General features: G+C 46.3%; 1 protein-coding gene across 2 annotated transcripts in view; it reads left to right on the top strand.

Moving 5' to 3' along the window:
* The window catches only part of ADCY2 (adenylate cyclase 2), a 410,822-nt gene that overhangs the window by 290,424 nt on the left and 108,913 nt on the right, over positions 1–11,485 (top strand). For both annotated transcript variants that reach the window (XM_051853662.2, XM_051853663.2), the window contains one exon: positions 4,396–4,544. In XM_051853662.2, the coding sequence (XP_051709622.1) occupies positions 4,396–4,544 (149 nt within the window). The remainder of the gene's footprint in view (positions 1–4,395; positions 4,545–11,485) is intronic.

The following is an 11,485-nucleotide window of genomic DNA, read 5'->3' as shown; positions in this document are numbered from 1 at the left end:
CTTCCTAAGGAGAGACCTCACTGGTGAGCACACTCCCTGTCTCTCTGCTTCCTGGCTCTCTGTGTGGTCCTCAGCACAGGTGTTGCATCCAGCAGCCTCACCATATCCAGACCACCAAGACTGTGTAATCTTGGACTGTGAACCTCCCAACTGTGAGATACAGCAAACCTCCTTCCTTCATAAGGAGTTTCTCCTGGGTTTTTTAGTTATAGTGACACAAAGCTGACTAACCCCATAACCTAATCTAGTCTAATTACTTTTCACATGCCATGCATATAAACACTGTTTTTTGAATTATTAAGTTTGCACTTGCATGTTACCATGATCTTAAGACATTGAGGATCAAACTGGTGCATAAGGATGGGGACCAAATCATGTTCAAACCATAGCAAGGTTGTAGTCCTCTCTGAAGCAGGGGGAGGTAAATTCTAGAAGCTGCTGTCCATGGTTCAATAAAATGCTGGAACATACATGGACATGAGGACTGTGAACTTACTAGCCCAACAGACCTGTTTTCTAGAAAGTAATGTGCAACTCAGAGACTGACAGGACTTGAGTGATATAGCAGAGGAAGGGTGGAACACACATCTGCCGTGTCAGACTGCTGGTCTCCATCGTAGGTAAACATGATGGCCAACTGTTTATAAACGTCAAAATCAAGGTCTTTGAACCAGTAGTCCTCTATGTTTTAATTGATGTGGAGCAAAAGTTGAAAAGAGGGACCTAAGACAGACACCTGAAACTTGGCAAGGGGAAACAGGACAAGGTCGGGTGTTACTTGGACAGAGCCTGGGGACACTGGGGATGGAGATGGGCATGGGTGGTGGACGGTTGTTCTGCAGGTGTGGAGCTGGCTACAAAGGAAGTGTGCATGGATATGAGCCATGGGAGGGTTTTGAGGTCCCCTCGTCTCATCCCCTGCAGGTATTTTCTAAATGCAGACTTTTTTTCAGTATTCCATCTTTTTTTTTTTTTTTTTTTTTTTTTTTTGGACAGGCAGAGTTAGTGAGAGAGAGAGAGACAGAGAGAAAGGTCTTCCTTCCGTTGGTTCACCCCCACAATGGCTGCTACAGCCAACGTGCTACACTGATCCGAAGCCAGGAGCCAGGTGCTTCTCCTGGTCTCCCATGCGAGTGCAGAGGCCCAAGCACTGCCTTCCCGGGCCACAGCAGAGAGCTGGACTGGAAGAGGAGCAACCAGGACAGAATCCAGCACCCTAACCGGGACTAGAACCCAGGGTGCCAGTGCTGCAGGCGATGATAAGCCTAGTGAGCCACAGCACTGGCCTTTTAGTATTCCATCATGAGTGGACACCTTCCTCTTGCCTACGCCAGAATGTGGGTGGTGCTGCTTATGGATCCGTGTTTGTCCATTCTGATAGCTCCTTTCTGTTGGGAAGAGAAAAATTCATAGCACATCCGTTCTCTACATTGCTTTGCTTTGGCATTCCTGATGTGGTTGAATTGCATTTAAAATAAGGATTAAATATAGATTTGAATTTTGAAGGAGAAAATGTAAAAATGGTTATGAAAAGAACACTTCACTGTTATCTACCCTTTTGAAAAGCAAAACAGTTTCAAATATTTCTTACATGACGGCTTTATTGAAGGGATGGGTATAATGCACATTACTGTATCTTAACTCAAAATTTAAGTGCAAGTCCCTTTTGCTTAAATTAGATTTTCCTATCAACTGAAATAATCTTAAAAATAACATTGATGGCGGTGCTGTGGCACAGTGGGTTAAAGCTATGGCCTGCAGTGCCAGCATCCTATATGGGTGCTGGTTTGAGTCCCAGCTGCTCCTCTTCCAATCCAACTCCTTGTTAATGCACCTGGGAAAGCAGAAGATGATCCAAGACCTTCGGGCCTGCCACCCATGTGGGAGGTCCTAAAGAAGCTTTTGGCCACTGGCTTTGGCCTGGCCCAGCCCTGGCTGCTGTGGCCATTTTGGGAGTGAACCAGCTGATAGAAGATCTCTCTTTTTGTCTCTCTTCTCTCTCTAACTCCATCTTGCAAATAAATAAATAAATCTTTAAAAAAATAAAAACTTCTAAAATAATGTTTGCTTTGCTTGATTATATTGGAAACACTGCAGAGCTCAGAGTGTCCTATACATTGATCGATTGTACACTGTAATTTGCTAAATTAACTCTGTAGTTCTTATGAGACTCAATTTAAAGGAGCAAATTATGGGAAAAAATTTATTGTTAATGAATAACTGGAGATTTAGGAAAAGGATATATTGAAATGGCCAAACCAGGGCCCAATTATTAACCAGCTAACCTTTCAATATGCTGGATTAGCCACGCTCCCTGCAGTAACACCAGCTTTTCTAGCCAGAGGAAGAAGCAATAATGGTATGCATCAATCACTTTACTGACAACTTGATTTTCCAAAAGGATCCTCAAGGAATTTGGCCAACCTACTTTGGAAGGTAATGGTGTTAAATTGCATCCAGTATATTAAACATTCAAGTTTGTATGTTGCTTTCAGATAATTCGGCAAGGCATACAGCTACATTAGCAAAAAGCTGAAATATTAATGGAAATATTAACCTTGTCAGAATACAGAGTAGGTTGAAATTTGTCATGTGTGCCATAATATTGGGGTTTGCTTTCAGATCAGAGCACTTGAGAAGGAGGGAAAAACACACTTAAAAGACAGTGTCTTGATTCAGTACCTCTGAGCTCAGGTTTTCATTTTCGGCTCATCTCATCGCCCAATGTCATGATCACTGGGGTGGCATATGCAGACTTCAAAGTGTGGATCCCATTCGTGAGCTCTAACCTGGGGTTGTGCTGTCAGCTATGCACCGTGGGTGCCAAAATCACGTGGTCACAGTTTATGCATAAAGGTTCTAAAGCTCTTTGTGTTGACACCCATGTAGAAGACCAGGAAGGAGTTCCAGGCTCCTAGCTTTGTCTTACCCAGCCCCAGCCACTGCATCCATTTGGGAAGTGAACCAGTAGGTGGAAGATCTCTCATACTCTGTGTGTGTGTGTGTGTGTGTGTGTGTGTGTGAGTTTGCACACACGTGCGCACGTGCGTGAGTCTGCCTCTCTCTGTCACTCTGCCTTTCAAATAATTTTTTAATTGAAGTGCTTTATATTAACCATTAAGTGCTTATCAAGGGGCTTGGCAACATTGAGCAATGGTGGATATGTGATGAATGATGTGAATAAGTTAATAAATGAATAAACAAATTATCTCGCAGTTATGCCAGTTCAGGGAGAAGTGTTCTTCATCCTGCACTGGGTGTCCTGTTGCCTTTGCACTTGTTTTGTCCAAGAGCAGGCCAGGACTGGCATTCCCTGGGCTCCTTTGGTGGAAGTTCCTAACAGCCACCAAAGGGATGCACACTGGAGTGGACCCAGGAGATGGGAACCTGGCACTGTGAACCCGAAAGCAAAGCCTCGCTTTCTCTCTGCCCCAACTCTTACCAGTTAGTCCAAAATAAATGAGGGGGAAGGGAAGAAGAAGAAGAGAAGGAAAAGGAGAGAATGTGGGTGATGGTGAAAGTGTGTCATTGAGCAGTTGTCTATCGACACTGAATAGCAGTTACTAAACTCCGCAATAGCTGAAGAATATGGCATTTTCTACAATAGGTTAACATTTACTTTTGGGTCGATATAAACCTTCCAGGATTGCCCTTCTGTGATATCTCTCCTCAGGAAAAAAAATTACTTTTTCTCCTTGAAGAGAATGGAAAAATGCCTGTTTGACTAAAATGAGTATATATTGAAGTATTTACTGGATTTACCAAATTTAAAGACCGAAAGCACATGAAAAACTCATGGGCTATTATTTCTTTGTGTTCCACTGTAACTTCTTATGGATGACCTTTTACAGAAATGATTTTTTTCACTCTGTTTTAAAAATACTTTAGAATCACTAAAGGGGATTAGATGTTCCTCTAGAGATAATGAAATATTTCAAAATATTTGACTCTCTTATTTAAGAAGTGTGGAATAGTAGTTGACTTTGCAAAGTCAATAAAGCTTGTACTTTATCTCTCAAATGAACAAGGAGACAGAAATGAGTGTTTCCATCTTAGACTGACCTCTGTTTTCTGGAATTTTCGTATTATTTCTGCTTTGCCACTGTAAAATCAAGATAGATGAAGAATGCCCTTGGGGAAATAACTTTGTCTTCCTTCATTCTCACACTGAACAATACATACTTAGAACTCAATAAATAATAAATACTGCAGAGACACAGTCTGACCTTAGGAAATTTGATTTCATTTTCAGTCTGTGTTTCCAGAACCCGTGTTTGAGCTTGTCGGAAAGAGAGCTCAGATTGGCCCTGTTACAAGCCGGTGATTTGAAGTCTTGCTGGGGGGCCACCTTCCCTCTCTGAAATGGCTGGGTTCTCTCTTGCCGCCCTGTTGCAGGAGCGGCTGCTGCTCTCCTTGCTGCCAGCTCACATCGCCATGGAAATGAAGGCGGAGATCATCCAGAGACTGCAAGGCCCCAAGGCGGGCCACATGGAAAACACGAACAACTTCCACAACCTGTACGTGAAGCGGCACACCAACGTCAGGTAGGCTGGGCTGCTGGCCCTGCTGGGCAGGCCTGGACGTCTGGGGCCCCAGGGAGCCTTTGTCAGAGGGACCCGCATCTGAGTGCATTGCCTCCCCTTCCTGGGGTGGTCTTTTGCAGTGGAATAGCTCCCAATCCACCCAGCCTGCCCACTGCCTCTCAGCTGGGCCTTGACATTCAGAGAAGCAAATAGGAGCCCCTGTACTAGCTGGCATGTGGTCGTCCCTCATAGCCCTGCCTGTCCAACAGCCACCAAGGGAGAGAGGTAGACAGTGGGGTCCTTACGCTAAGAATTCGATGGTCAGAATGCAGCGGGCTTTCTTGGTGCCAGGACTCACTGGTTGCTCAAGATGAGCTCTGTGGGTGCAGGACCCCATGAAGCGAGCACTCTCTGGGGAAGCTTGATTTCCTCTGTCCATCAGCACTGATGAGTTTCTGGGGCTTGGCCACAGGGGGCTGATGCGTCCATAGGTTGAGTTATCATGGGGTCACTGCTTTTCCAGGATTGGTTGATTACATGTATACCCTTGGAGTCATTCCTGGACCCTGATCCCTGGAAAGCTGACATGGCTCTGCCATGAGATTGTAGCCAAGAGGCAGAATGGTGTGGGGCCTCTGTCTCCCCCGAGCTCTCAAGAGGAGCTGCGAGGGCCCTCACTGTGGTCAGATAGGAAGCTCCCTCTAGGACCCCATCTCCTGACTGCAGACCCAGGCCTGTCACTGCTGTCCAGGCCCCCTGCGCCCCGTTCCTGGTACCACGCATTTGGAACTTTTCTCCCATCCATTCATCACTTTGCAGTGGTGTTTCTACTCTAGCGCAGCAGTCTCCATGCCCGCCCATGTCCCTGTCTCACTGGTTGCCCTTTGATGGAGTAGTTGAGTTGCCAGAGAAGGTATTTGCCCAGGACTTCCACCGAAAACACTGCTCTGCCCTCAGACTTGTGGGCACACAGAATTAAAGAAAAAATATTCACAACATCTTATTCTAGAAATTGCTTTTTCTGGCTTTAGCTGTCCGAAGTTCAGCAGTCCGTCCTATTTCAAGAAATAGTTTTAAGTCTCTGGGCATTCAGAACAGGTGCAGAAAGATGCAGCTGTGTCAACACGGTGCCCTGGGAGTCCTGGGGGAGCTGGGTTCGAGTCCAGGAGCAAACCCTCTATACAAATGATTGAAGACCCTGCCAGGGAAGGCAGTCTCAAACCCACTGTGTTAGTTATCCATTTCTGTGTCACTAATTACCCCAAAATGTAGTGGCTTGAGCCTCAGTGTTCCTGATGGCCGAGTAGCCCTGCTGCGAGGCTGCAGGCCCATGTCAGCCGGGGCGGCTAGGGGAAGTGCTTCCATGTGGCTCTTTGTGTGATCAGCAAGTTGATGCTGGCTGCAGGCCTCAGTTCCTCCTGAACCTGTCCACAGGTGCTTGAGCGTTCCCACCACGTGGTGCTTGTGTCTCCTGTGGAGAACAGAGATCCAGGAGATGGCCAGGTGGAAGCCATGCGTCCTTTGTGTCCTGGCCTTGGAAACTCATTTTTGGTCATTTCTGCTGCTGGTGAAAACAACCTGAATTTTATTTCACTCAGATGGTCCAAAATAGATTTGCAGCCTTGCATTAAATCCTTAAACTATGTTTCAGATCCAAATTAACTTAAAAGACTCAAAGGCTTAAAACTTAAACCGCATGGGGACAACATTGTGACATAGTGGGTAAAGCTGCCACCTGCAATGCAGGCACCCCATATGGGCACCAGTTCATATCCAGGCTGCTCCACGTCTGATCCAGCTCCTCGCTAATGGCCTGGGAAAAAGCAGTGGAGGATGGTTCAAGTGCTTAGGCCCCTGCTACCCACTCACGTGGGAAACCCGGATGCAACTCCTGGCTTCGGGCTTTGGCCCAGCACAACCCTGAGCATCATGGCCATTTGGAGATTAAACCAGCAGATGGAACATTGTTCCCACTCTCTCTCTATTATTCTCTCTCTCTCTCTCTCTCTCAACTTTGACTTTCAGATAAATAAATAAATCTTAAAAAAATTAAATTCCCTGAAGTACCAATCCTTCCTTCCTTCCTTCCTTCCTTCCTTCCTTCCTTCCTTCCTTCCTTCCTTCCTTCCTTCCTTCCTTCCTTCCTTTCTCTCTCTCTCTCTCTCTCTCTCTCTCTCTTTCTTTCTTTCTTTCTTTCTTTCTTTCTTTGACAGGCAGAGTTAGACAGTGAGAGAGAGAGACAGAGAGAAAGGTCTCCCTTCCATTGGTTCATCTCCCAAATGGCCGCCACGGCCAGCATGTACTGTGCTGATCTGAAGCCAGGAGCCAGGTGCTTCTCCTGGTCTCCCATGTGGGTTCAGGGCCCAAGCACTTGGGCCATCCTCCACTGCCTTCCCGGGCCACAGCAGAGAGCTGGCCTGGAAGAGGGGCAACCAGGACAGAATCTGGCGCCCTGACCGGGACTAGAACCCAGAGTGCTGGTGCCGCAGGCAGAGGATTAGCCTAGTGAGCCACGGCACCGGCCAGTACCAATTATTTCTAAGGGAAATATGAAAACGTGTGATATTTTTATCCTGGAAAAGGGCAGGTATAAGCAAAGAAGCAGACGTCCACTCAATCCTGAGTGATTTGGGTTTCGAGAATGAGAATTTTCAGTCTTGCAGACAATACTAAAAAACAAGTCATGTACTAAATTTTAGTTCTGCTTTGATTATTCATTCAACAAAATGTTTATTCACTGTTAATAACATTTACTAGCTCTTTACTATCTGAAGGAAATAATAAAATAATAATGAAAATCAATGTAAAGGCAACAACTACCAGTTGAAAACAGTCTTCAAAATCCACTGAATCTTCCCCATTCACTCCGAAACTTTCACAAACCCATTATATCTTTAAATGCAAATAAAAATTAATACTATAAAAAGCAAGAGCAGGTACACTTCCCTTAACTGCATGGACCATCCAAATCTGCATCGGCCTCTTTCTCTTTCACAGCCTGAATTCTGGATCGGTTGTTCAGCACTCTGATTGATCTTACCTCCCCTGCCTCCTCACACTGTTACCCGCTGGCTTGCACCTGACCATGCCACAAAACCCACCCTTGGTGGCCCACCAACTTATCTTGGCCCCAAGTCAGTGTACCACTTCTGCATACTTGCATGCCCTCATCACGCTGGTTGGTGAATTGACTCCATTTACATTCAAGATCAGTACTGATAGATAAGGACTAAGACCTGTCATCTTTTGATTGGATAATGATTCTACTTGCTCTGACAGAAGTTCCCGGACCTTGGTCTTCCTGCCATGGAGCTCTCTTTGTGTTCTTCCTGCCGTCTCATTGGCTGTGTTTCCTTCCTTCTGTAAGTGAGAGGGTTGTCCAGGCTGTCCCACGGCCCCTCTCCATCCTCTGCAGCCCTCTCTCGAGACTTTAATTCCCTGCTAGTGATGCTAAGATTCCTCTTCCCAGCGGGTGTTGAAGGCAGCACCAACGCTGGCCCAGTCATCCTCCCTGAAAACCTTGGTTTCTGAACCCCACAGCTGCAAGGGAGACTGGACTTCATCTTCTTCATCCTCAACAAGTACCCTTCCTCCAACATCAAGTTAGGGGCAAAGTCCACGTCGCCCTCCGTCCTATGCTCCGTATCTGTCCACTTCTCTCCATTTTGTCTCATTAGAGACCTGCCACCCGGCTCTCCTGGATCCCTGGGATGTGTTTCTAGCTGACCCTCCTGCGTCCACGTTGGTATAGCCAGTACGATCCTTCTAGAGTGGAAACTGAATCGGAGTCTGGGTTGGGCTTCCTTCCTCCGTAATCCAGATGCCGTGTGCTTCCTCTTCAGTGAGCCTTTAACATTGTGCCGCCGTTGCCTGCTCACTTCTTAAGTTTCCATGGTGCCAGATAGCCTCTGCACCAGTCAGACAGCGGATCTTAGGGCTCGTTCAACTCCGACAAGTTTTGATCACAGGAAGCGCCATGAACAATGATGTTAGGAACAGGGATGACGTGAAGCAGCCACCTGTCCCCTGCCTCCCAGTTCCACTCCGATGCAGCATTTTCTCTGAGCCAGCAGAGTTATTCCTTCTCTGTGGACCATGGCTCAGTGTCTGAGCCCGGGAGCTGTGAGTGTGGTCGTCTAGCAGAATGAAGAATGCAGCTGCCCCTGCAGCCCTGAGTTTCCTGGTCCCTTCAGAGGCTTCCCACAGCTCCTGTTCGTCCGAGGAGGAGCAAGTCTTTCCCCCAGGGTAAAGCCAAGCCTGTGCTGAGTACAGGAGCAGAGTGAGGCCACCAGCAGACGCCTGCCCTCATCATGCTGGTTGGTGAATTTAATCCATTTACATTCAAGATTAGTACTGATAGACAAGAACTAAGACCTGTCTTATTTATTTATTTGTTTATTTAATTTTTTATTTGACAGGTAGAGTTATAGACAGTGAGAGAGAGACAGAGAGAAAGATTTTCCTTCTGTTGGTTCACTCCCCAAATGGTCGCTACAGCCGGCACTGTGCCGATCCGAAGCCAGGAGCCAGGTGCTTCTTCCTGGTCTCCCATGCGGGTGCAGGGCCCAAGCACTTGGGCCATCCTCCACTGCACTCCCATGCCACAGCAGAGAGCTGGACTGGAAGAGGAGCAACCAGGACCAGAACCGGCGCCCAAATGGGATGCCAGTGCTGCAGGCAGAGGATTAACCAAATGAGCCACAGTGCCAGCCCTGACCTGTCATTTTTTGATTGGATAATGATTCTACCTGCTCTGTGAGTTTGGTGGTCCCGTGTGTTTTCATGATGTTTTCTTCTAATGTAGGACGCTCTTCAGAATTTCTTATAAGGCTGGTCTGCAGATGGTGAATTCTCGCAGTTTTTGCTTATCTGGACAATACTTTATTTCTCCTTCAGTTTTAAAGGATACCTTTCCTGGACTTACTATTCTTGATTAGAAGTTTTTTCTTTAAAATGTTGAACAGATCATCTCACTCTCTTCTTGCCTGCAGGGTTTCCACTGAGAAGTCTGATTGATGTTCATCTAATTGGGTTTCCGTTGTATGCAACCTGATGCTTTTCTGTTAATGTATTTAGGATTCTCTCCTTGTCTTTAACTTTTGACAATTTGATAACAATATGCCTTGGAGAAGGCCTTTTTGATTGAGTCTGCTTGGGTTCTTTGAGTTTCTTGTATCTGGATGTCCATGTTTCTTTTAAGATCTGAGAAATGTTGAACTATTATTTCCTTTAGCAGGTTCTCAATGTTTTTTCCCTTTTCATCTTTTTCAGGAATGCCTATAATATGAACATTTGGTCATTTAATGGTATCCCATGTTTCACAGAGCCTTTCTTCATTCTTTTTTAATTCCTTTCTCTTTATTCTTGTCTGATTGGGTTATTTCAAAATTCTTGTCCTCAAAGTCATAAATTGTTTTCTCCTGTATGTCCATTCTCAGTAATATTTTTTATTTCACTCATTGAAGATTTCCTCTCCAAAATTTTTATTTAGTTCTTCCTCATGAATTCTATCTCCTTAGTAATATTTTCATTCACACCACATTGAGTTTTTTCATTTTTTAATCTATCTGTGTTCTCTTGCATGTCACTGAGTTTCCTTACATTCATTATTTTGAAGTCTGTATCTGTCAGTTCAGGATCGAATTCTGGAGGAGTGTTGTGTTCCTTTGGAGGCGTCATGCTACCTTGCTTCTTCATGCCTCCTGTGTCCCTACATTGACACCTGCCCACCTGGCATAGTTGTCCTTTATTCTTTATGGAGTAGGTTTTATTATAAAAGAGCTTCTTGTTTAGCTGGAATGCAGGGTATCACTTTGCTCGTTGCTGTGGCTTTGGTCCTAAGTGGCCTAGGAGTGTAGTCTGAGTGATGTCTTTTGTCTTAATCTGAGTCTATAAGTGAGATGGTGGACTAGTCTGCTGCAGTTCCTAGGGATAGAAGTGTGGCTTTGAGATGAATAAGGGTCTCCTTGTGTGTGTATCTTTGGTCCACAGAGCGTTCAGTGTCAGTCTCCGTGGCAGGTGTGATAGCCAAGGCCCTGTTTTTGATGCTGAAGAAGACAGGGGTGGCTTCCTGCCTGTCCTACTGGCAAGCCTGTGCAATGCTGGGGTTTGTGCACCAATTTCTGTGTCTGTAGGACTGTGTGACACAGATGGACTCTTCCTCAGGTCCTGCTAGGGGAGTCCAGCTGGTGCTATGGCTTATAGTTCCAACAGCCTTGGTCTGTGGACTGGAGGACTGAGCTGGACTCTGTTCCAGTCTTACAGGGTGACCACAAGGTGTCCAGGAGGCTTTCCTGTGAAGCATGAGTCCAGAGAGGTGGAATGCAGGTCGGTCGGTACTTCCTTATGTCCACCAGGTAGATTCCAGTGGCACCTGAAATTTTAGGATGAACTGTTACAGTCCTGGCATTGCAGGGTATAGTGGGGTCATTACCCGGTGCTCCCAGGGTGGGAGCAGAATTTTTTATGGGCTACTTCCGTGTTAGTCTCCAGAAGCTGAGGTAGATCCCCCTGTTCACATAAAGTGCATGAACGTGGCTCCGGGGCTAACGCTCAGAAACGCTCACAGCTGCAGGATGCAGGGCATCTGTCCTTTGCCCGCATGTTGTCCTGATTCTGATGATGCTGGGATGCTGGATGACTGGTCGCTGCTGAGTACGGACTGGGGGAGGGGAAGGAAGCAAGGCGGCTTCCCTGCTCCAAGCCTGGCCATTGCTCAGATCCCAGTCAGTGGGTGATTGTGGAATTCCCTCTCAGCTACAACTGTGGGCGTCGGGGTCCACGGCAGTTTCTTCCTACCTTGGCATAGTAAGGTGGTGGCACAGCCAGCAGCTGGCTGCAGCGCTGTCTCCGTCTTCTCTCCTTGCGTCCTATGCAGTCTTCGTTGTTTTTTGTTTTAGTTTTTGTTTTCACTTCTTTGCTGAAAATTTCCATCAGTCAGATCCCTGGAAAGCTAGTCCTTC

Source organism: Oryctolagus cuniculus, chromosome 14, assembly GCF_964237555.1.
Source record: "Oryctolagus cuniculus chromosome 14, mOryCun1.1, whole genome shotgun sequence".
Classification (NCBI taxonomy): Eukaryota; Metazoa; Chordata; class Mammalia; order Lagomorpha; family Leporidae; genus Oryctolagus; species Oryctolagus cuniculus.
This window is presented reverse-complemented; position numbering and strand designations above follow the sequence as displayed.